This window comes from Pan troglodytes, chromosome 2, assembly GCF_028858775.2.
Source record: "Pan troglodytes isolate AG18354 chromosome 2, NHGRI_mPanTro3-v2.0_pri, whole genome shotgun sequence".
In the NCBI taxonomy this organism is placed as follows: Eukaryota; Metazoa; Chordata; class Mammalia; order Primates; family Hominidae; genus Pan; species Pan troglodytes.
In genome coordinates, this window is record NC_086015.1 from 150,597,545 (window position 1) to 150,606,763 (window position 9,219).

The 9,219-nt window shown below is 49.3% G+C and overlaps 1 protein-coding gene across 1 annotated transcript; it reads left to right on the plus strand.

Annotated features, from left to right (window-relative positions):
* The first annotated feature begins 2,243 nt into the window (after positions 1-2,243).
* ZIC1 (Zic family member 1) lies at positions 2,244-7,773 on the plus strand. Its single transcript, XM_516806.8, has 3 exons — positions 2,244-4,288; positions 5,735-5,898; positions 6,572-7,773. The coding sequence occupies exons 1-3, from the start codon at positions 3,307-3,309 to the stop codon at positions 6,767-6,769; spliced, it is 1,344 nt and encodes a 447-aa protein (XP_516806.4). The 5' UTR covers positions 2,244-3,306; the 3' UTR covers positions 6,770-7,773.
* Positions 7,774-9,219: the final 1,446 nt, after the last annotated feature.

Here is a 9,219-nt window from a genome sequence, read left to right on the forward strand (position 1 = left end):
TACCCTTCCCCCCTTAGGTCCCCTCCCTTGTTGTGTGTGTGTGTGTGTGTGTGCGCCCGCGTGTGTTTCCTGAAAGGCGGGCGAGGTGGGTTCAATATCTGTTCTCCCTAGTGAGAGGAATACAGCCTCTAGAGAAAACTTCTCCATGCAGATGAGGTTTTCTAAACTCCAGGGGAAGCAGGATCCAACTTCCCCTTGTAGGTAAAAAGACTTAGTGCCTCCGATATATCTTTTTTTTTCCAACCAAGTGTACAATAATTTTTAAAGATACCTCGGCCCTTTCTTTACCTCCACTCCTCATTCCATTCCACTCAAAGTTGGTGGGAAATGCTGGGCTGCTAGACTCAGACTTGTTGATGGGAACAGAACAATTAATTTTTTTTCCGAATTTATATTTCCCGGCACAAGCACAAATGCTCAGCCAGGTCCCTTCAGGCACCGGGAAATCATCCCGGATACCCAAGCCGACTTTTGAGCAAGCACAGCCCATGGAAAGGGCAGTCCCGCCGGCCAGCCCCAAGCGAGAATCTAGTTGGTGAGAAGACCAGAAAACCAGAAAGGCGAGGAGCGGAGGACGCTGACCCTGCCTTCCTCCAGCCCGTGCAGTCAGCGCTGGCGTCAGGGCAAAAAATATATTCATTTTCATTTTCCTCTCGCTGGGGCACGGTGAGTTTCCTAACCGGGCCGCCTATGAAAGGATGAGTTGAGGTTTCTTTGTTTGGAAAAAGAGTTTAGGGCTTTGATTCAGCTGCAAAGAAGCCAAATGAAGTTAGAAACAAAGGGTAAATTGAAGGATTCCGACTCTTGGCTTTTTGTGTTTTCCTTACTAGAAAATAATTAGACCTAATGAATATGCAGACGCTTCAGCTAAACCCTCGGCCAGGACTGCTGGGTTTTAAACAGAGCTGCGGAGAAATGCAACCTTCGTCCCCACAACCCCCCGCATCCGCGTGCATTTTTTGAAATGCATAAATGTTGCTCGGCTTAATTGATTGAGTCACAGGGATTTTTTTTTCCTGCTTTTAAGTACCATACTCCCCTACCTTTCAACAATCATTTTAATATATAGTCAATGGCTCTTTGTGGAAGGGACAAAAAGAAACTACGCGCAGTTGTTGAATAGACTTTGCGCTAGGCAAAGACAGGTTAATCGAGGGCCGCATCGCGAAAACAAGCGAGTGTTGTATGTTTGCACTGAATCCAAATGTCTGCATTTTCCTAACTAAATCAAAGGGAGTGTTATTTCTTTTTCTGCTCACTCATCTGAAGGTAAGTAAATTTTCTCTGGCGATCAAAAGCCTGGTCGGCAACAAAGACCGCGCCCGCTTTTTCCACCGTCCTGGTGTGGCGAGTTGCGGAATTTCAATAACTGTGACAAGGGTGACTGATTTGTGAACTAGAAAAGGTTTGAATGTCACAAAATTTACATTGGTCCTATCTATTGGGGATTTAAATACCAAAAAAGTATTCGGGGATCTCTAGGGAGCTTTGGGTAGCCCAAGGGAACAATAGCGCATTGGGAAATTTACAGTTTTACCTGAATGAAAGGGGCCCAAGTAGGGAACAGGAGTGAGGAGAGACAGGGTTAGCGGGGGCAGTCGAAGGAGACAACGGAAAGGCAGAAAACAGAAAAATAACGCAAGAGAGAGAAAAAGTAAAGGAAACTGGCAACAACGTTTCAAATTTGCCATTAAAAAATTCAAACCTCAATAACCTGGGAACTTAAGCGCTTTCATCCACCTGTGTGTGTAAGTGTGTGTGTGTGTGTGTATGTTTTCGGGGAGGGGGGTGCGGTGGTGCCGGAAGTCTGATTAGATAAAAGCGAGAAATACAGAGGCTACCGGTTACACTGAGAAATTACATTTTTTGTAAAGAGAGCATAGTGCCCGTGTGCTCCCAAGATCTTAAATTATAAACAGGAGGGGGACAAAGCAAGAGGGAAACAAACTTCAAAAGGAGCAAATAACAAAAGCCTCTTTTGCTGCCCTTGAAGGGAGGGGGGAAGGGGGAAGAAAGAAAAGAAAGTTGCTGAATCGGGACATTCTGGAAGTGCCTTTGCTGTGTTTACCAGCCCCATCCCCGCCTGCTGCACCCGGAGACGTCCGAAGTCTCTAATCGCTCAGCGAAGAGTTGTTTTCGGGAAGGGCAGCGCCGGGGTGCGGGAGGGCAAGGGAGGAAGAGGAATGCATATGACTGTGAGAAGGAAAAGTAATCGTGGCAAAAAAAAAAAAAAAAAAAAGAAAGAAAGAAAAGAAAAAAGAAAAAAAAATTCCGTGAGAAGAGGGAAAAAATTTGGCTAAAAAAAAAGTTGCTACTTCTGGCAGCCCTGGTTTGTCAAAAGGGGATGTCAAGCGCTTTACAATACCTGGGATTGATGAGGCGGGCGGGCCAATGAGCTGCGCGCGGCGCCTCGGCGCGCCCTCCGTTGGCGCGGCGGCTGAGGGCGGGGGGAATGCGGACGCACCAATGGGCGCCAGCGTCGGCAGCACGTGACACCTCCCCCCTGCTCCCATTCATCAAGGGGGGGACGGTGTCGTCCTTTCAATTCATTTATCTGCAGGAATGATTGCTGCTATCAGTCTCGCGCTCACCGCCCGGCTGAGGAGGTGAAAGTTTCTCCCCAGGAAGATAAACCGCAAAAGACAATATTGTGCATGATTTGCGCCTTTTCTTTGGCATTTTCTTTCTTTCTTCTCCCCCCACCCACTTTTTTTTTTTTTTTTTTTTTTTTTTTTTTTTTTGCAAAAAGCAGAGAGGGAAAAACGGAGAGTGAAGGAGCGAGGAGGCGAGCGTGAGAGAAAGGAGAGAGAGAGAAAAGAAAGGGCGAGGGGCTAGTGGAGAAGTAAGGAGGGGCGCGCTGCGCGAGGCGGAGAGAGGGCGAAGCAGTCGCGGCACTGGCGCTCACATTCCTCTATGCTACAAATCCAGGAGGAAGTTTTTTTGGGGGGGCTGAGATGCTCCATGCCTTTCCCCGGGCAGCCTTGACGCGCGGCCCTCTCGGCAGAGACTGAGCGGCGAGAAAGTGCGAGCCGGGCCGGCAGAATCTGCCTGGCGGGCGCTGGAGCCTGCGTTACTCGCGGCCCGCAGCCGTCCGGCTACTTTGCGTTTGGCCCGGCCAGCGCCCGGGCGCGCCGCGCCATTGCCTGCAGGCTAGGACTTCGCGAGGTGGGTCGACTCCCCCTCCCTCCTCCTCTTCTTCCTCCTCTTCCTCCTCCTCTTGTTCCTCCTCCTCCTCCCGATTTTCCCTCCTCGGCTGGCGAGGGTGGGGGGGGCGGGGGAGGCCGGGGCTCGCCCCGAGCAGCCACGATGCTCCTGGACGCCGGCCCCCAGTACCCAGCGATCGGCGTGACCACCTTTGGCGCGTCCCGCCACCACTCCGCGGGCGACGTGGCCGAAAGAGACGTGGGCCTGGGCATCAACCCGTTCGCCGACGGCATGGGCGCCTTCAAGCTCAACCCCAGTTCGCACGAGCTGGCTTCGGCCGGCCAGACGGCCTTCACGTCGCAGGCGCCAGGCTACGCGGCTGCTGCGGCCCTGGGCCATCACCATCACCCGGGCCACGTCGGCTCCTATTCCAGCGCAGCCTTCAACTCCACGCGGGACTTTCTGTTCCGCAACCGGGGTTTTGGCGACGCGGCGGCGGCAGCCAGCGCACAGCACAGCCTCTTTGCTGCATCGGCCGGGGGCTTCGGGGGCCCACACGGCCACACGGACGCCGCGGGCCACCTCCTCTTCCCCGGGCTTCACGAGCAGGCTGCCGGCCACGCGTCGCCTAACGTGGTCAACGGGCAGATGAGGCTCGGCTTCTCGGGGGACATGTACCCGCGACCGGAGCAGTACGGCCAGGTGACCAGCCCGCGTTCGGAGCACTATGCTGCGCCGCAGCTGCATGGCTACGGGCCCATGAACGTGAACATGGCCGCGCATCACGGCGCCGGCGCCTTCTTCCGCTACATGCGCCAACCCATCAAGCAAGAGCTCATCTGCAAGTGGATCGAGCCCGAGCAGCTGGCCAACCCCAAAAAGTCGTGCAACAAAACTTTCAGCACCATGCACGAGCTAGTTACGCACGTCACCGTGGAGCACGTAGGTGGCCCGGAGCAGAGTAATCACATCTGCTTCTGGGAGGAGTGTCCGCGCGAGGGCAAGCCCTTCAAAGCCAAATACAAACTGGTTAACCACATCCGCGTGCACACGGGCGAGAAGCCCTTTCCCTGCCCCTTCCCTGGCTGTGGCAAGGTCTTCGCGCGCTCCGAGAATTTAAAGATCCACAAAAGGACGCACACAGGTACGGAAACAGCTGTAGGACCCCTACCCATTCCCACTTGGGCCTGGGACCCAAACCGAAAGTCAGCGGCCAGGTCGCACAAACGCAGCCTCGGTGGGATCCCGGGCGTCAGGTTCCGGCAGGCAGGCAGGGAAAGTGTGCGCTGATTTTTAGTTTCTGGCTTGAAATTATGGAAAACACACACACACACACACACACACACACACACACACACACAGGGCGGACGAGGAGGAGCTGGGTATATAGATTTTTTAAATGAGAAACAAAAAAGGTCGGAGAACAGGAAGCCAAACCTGGTTTGGCGGAGACCTTGGTGCTTTCGAAGCCGGAGAAAGTGGCTGGCTCCCGGCAGCCGCGGAGGCGCCAGCTGCTCAGGCTGCAGACAAATCTAAACCCTTGCTTGCTGCCAACATCTCTCTCCGTGCACTTCACTGAGGACTTTGCCAAAGGAAAGAGCTGAGGAAATTGAGGAGGCCTGGTTAAGGGCGTAGAAAGAAACAAAACAGAGACAGAAAGAATTGAGACAGAGTGGGGAAAGGAAATAATTTGGGATTGAGGAGGCTTTTGGAGCTTTATGCATATTTGAAGAGTTCAGTTTTAGTAGTGACTGGTTTTAAGAGTGGGTTTGAGGGGTGGAGAAAGTCCGAGGAAGGCAAGGAAGAACCTGTTGTCTATTAGACTCCATGAGGGTGTTTTCAAAACACCAGATTCCCCTCTTTGGCCTTTAAAAATAATCAAGACACAGGTCCGGAACAGTTAAAAAAAAAAAGTTCCCACGAGCTCAGGGTTGTAGCCTGGCATCAGGCAAAACATTCTGGGCCCCCCTGCCCCCAAGAGGCCGGGAATTGGGTCTCCTTTCCTATTCTGATTTTCCCGGGTGAGATCTGAGAACCATGCTTGAGACTTCGGGTTTAACGCCCGAGTCAGGGAAGAATTTGCGGCGTTGAGTTCTCTCCGGCCCAGATTACGCTATAAAATGTGAGTGTATGTAGGGAGTGGGGTGGGTTGGAGGAGGCGACCAGGGGATGCGGAGCGTCGGGGAGGGGGCAGGGGGAGGAGAGAAAAGCAATAGGGCAGGAGAATAAGCCGCAAACGTGAAAACTAGAAACCAGGAGCCAGGTGGAAGCAATCCGAAATCGTGTGTAGCTGTGGGTAATACGAGTTTCCAGATCTGATGCTAAAAACCGACTCCTCCTACTATTAATTTTTTTAAACATAAAAATAAAATGTAGATCCAATTGTATTAGGGATTACAATAGAGTTAAGATATTTATAATTCCACTGCAGATGTAAGAATTTATTGACGTTCCGGGTTTTTAAGCTTGCAAAGTGCTAATCCTGGGCTGCTGGCTTTTTGTTTTAATTTTTGTCTATTTGTTTAGTTTTTGAAAAACGGCCGCGGTATTTTTTTCTAATTAGACCCCTCTCATTCTACTTTGGCACCAGGGGAGAAGCCCTTCAAGTGCGAGTTTGAGGGCTGTGACCGGCGCTTCGCTAACAGCAGCGACCGCAAGAAGCACATGCACGTGCACACGAGCGACAAGCCCTATCTTTGCAAGATGTGCGACAAGTCCTACACGCATCCCAGTTCGCTGCGCAAACACATGAAGGTAATCGCCGCGCTCTCGTCGCCCCCTTTGAGGCAGGAGCTCTCTTGGCTCTCGGCTTGGGGTCGGGCGGCGAGTGGCAGACAGGCGGTGGCGGGAGCCAGAGGAAGCGGGAAGGCAAAGGTTCCACTCAGTGGAACTGGGCAGAGAAGGTAGGGCGGGACCTGGAAAAGGGGATGGGAATGTCCAAGGCCGTTTTAAATTTTTGGTTTAATAATAAAAGTTAAAAGAGGCGAGTATGAGCAAAGGCCGCCACTGAATTTGGCCCAGAGCTAGGGCTTTTGCAGGGGGTTGACGCTGCGGAAACTGCTGCCCTTGCAGCTGCCAGTGAGACGCAAGAGTTGGACTCCTGCGCCCAGGCCTGAGCTCTGGCTCACCTAAACATGGACAAGCAAAGTTCAGGGAAAGAAAGTGCAGTCTCTGGCCTCATATCCAGTCTCCCTCTTCCCAGACCTATTTTTCTTTTGTGAGTCTTGGGGACCCTGACTTTCCCAGGAGCACGGTTTCTGCCGGCCTGTGCAGAGAAATCAAGCCCAAAGTCCCGCTGATCGGGCCTCGCCTGTGTTCAGGGGGCTCCAAGGGGTCCAGGAGGAAGGGCACTCGCGGCCTTCGCCTCTCTAAGTCGGCCGCCGCACTGGCTCTTTATGTCCGTAAAAACGCGACTTTATTCCTGCAGGTCCACGAATCCTCCTCGCAGGGCTCGCAGCCTTCGCCGGCCGCCAGCTCTGGCTACGAATCCTCCACGCCTCCCACCATCGTGTCTCCCTCCACAGACAACCCGACCACAAGCTCCTTATCGCCCTCCTCCTCCGCAGTCCACCACACAGCCGGCCACAGTGCGCTCTCTTCCAATTTTAACGAATGGTACGTTTAAAATCAGAAACAAAACATCGAACAAAACCCTATTTAAGAGACTGATCACACACGTATACACAACATTACTGAAAGAACCCTGCGAATCAAAACAACCCCCACACAGACCCCGCAATCCTTTTTTAAAAAATCTGCCAATAGACCCAGGACGAGTAAGAGAGGAAGCATCAACCTTTTAAAAATTTCCTTTCGCTTTCATTATTTTTCTTTTTTTGGCAAAGGCTTGGTACCCAAGGTGCGGTAGGGGGTCGAGGGGGAGGAGGCCACCTGACCAAATGCCGCCAACCCCGAGGGCCAGTTTCTTGTCGGATTGGTACGGGCTCTCTGGGGCTTCGGCTTCTTTTTTTCTTTGTTTTCTTGTAAATACAGAATTATTAGCTTAAAACTGTACTGTTGAATTCTGTAAATAGTTATATCTCGGTTGGAGCGGGTGGGTGGGATTGTGGCGTTGTGGTCTTTGCATTGGGGGAGGGGGGAGGGACCGGATGGGCGGGGGGAGGGGGAGGGGTGGGCGGCCGAAAGCCAACTGTTTGTACTGAATGGCAAGAATGTTCTAGTAAATGTGTACCAAAATGTGAATTACTTTGTACGATTACAGTCTCCACGTCGACCTAACCCAATATTATTGGTATTAATGTGCTTTTTTTGTATAAAGTGCAAACATTTCGTCCCAAAGTCTAAGTACTTTAGTGCAGTAAAATGTTGTTTCACGTCCTGTCAAGAATTCGTATAGTACGAGCCTGGATCTGCGTGTCAAACTGTTCCATTTGTTTATGTAAAGTGATATTAAAAAAGATATAAACTATAACTGTCCGTTACTTTTGGCAAAAGATACAACCACATAATGTATATAATTCCTAGTTTCCATATTTATCCGCATGTAAAGGGCCGGTTTATCCATGTTACAGCTCTTCAATATTTATGGCTAGAAGAACTCGTATGTACACTTTAGTTTCCAGAACTGTTTGGTAACCTTTCGTACCTTATTAAAGATTCTTAAATCTCCGTGATTGTGGTAGGAATTTCTTCTTCACCCACCAGCAACCTGCTGCCTCTTCTGCCAGTCTTAAAGGGTCTCCAGAAAAGCTCTCCAGTCTCCCTTGCCTTCCCTTTCTGTCACTGCAGGTCGTATAAACGTGATAAATGAATGCTACCCTGCTGGCTCTCCGAGAGAGTGTAATTAGTATTTATATCAAAATTTATGAAACAAATTTTCGGCCGCAGTATAATTTAAATGACCTTTGCAGATGTAGAATAACAACCATAAAAATAACAGGAATAGATTGCACAGGCGACATCAATATTAATGTAGACGAATTGTCAGAAGCTCAGGGGCTCGCTCTGCAACATTGCAAATGAACTTGCAGCCGAGGGTTCCGCTGCCCCCTAGATTAAATTCCCCGGGCTGAAACTGAGTTGCAGATTTACAATATCATATTTTAAATTGCTGTCTTCAATTAAACCATTTATGACCATAACTAATTTTCAGGATGTCGATGCATGCTTTTCCAGGCCTTCCTTCTTTGTACAAAAGTAAATGTCCATAAAGCGTTTCACTTATATTCTTCAAACATGATGCTAATTTAAATTAATTACTTCCTATGATATGTTATTATTCCTATGATTTTGCCACTGTTATTAGTTCTCTCAAAAATACATCTAGGGAAGAGGATTATTTTAAGTAATTTGATTATCTTTCTATCTCTTTTATTTATTTCTCATTTACTTAAGAAATTCGTTCCATTGGTTGGCATTGATACAGTAAATTTGTAAATGAGGAGACAATATAAAAAATCTAAATTACTTGTGCTTAATGACTGTAGCAGAATGCCTTTTCTCTAAATCAGATTGTCTTTCTTGCAGTTTAGTTTGATAGATTTGCAAGCTATGCTGCTTCCATGAAGTTGGCTGCGCTGGTAGGAACGCAGGCTTCTTTGTCTCTGGTTGTAGCTTGCATGATCGCCCCATTAGGCAGACAACGTAGCCGGAGATCACAAATCAGGCCCTTGGCTGTAGTTGCTAGGGTGTGGAGGTGCAGAGCAGGCGGCAGAAACTGACCTCACTGGGCAAGAGGGGCCATGGACCTGATTCTTTAATATACTCTATTTGTTCAGGAAGCCACAGGCCATATTTGACTCTGAGAAAGAAAACAAGAGGAAAAACCCCACAAAGTATAACAACCCCTTAAGATACATCTATTTTAAAGTGAAATTAATTTTTCAGTTTATACCATTGGCCAATTACAAGATAAAAATGTTCAATTTCTTTAAGAATCCTTTGTTGACTTGTCTTTTCATCTCTTGCTATTTATATTTGTCACTGTTAGTCAACAAAGTCTTATTTGCTGAGGAAGGACTTTGCTGCACTTACTGTACCACATCAAACACTGGGGAGGGTGGTGTTTAACTTTTTAAAAAATGTTATTCTGATTATAACAATAATATTGGCTTT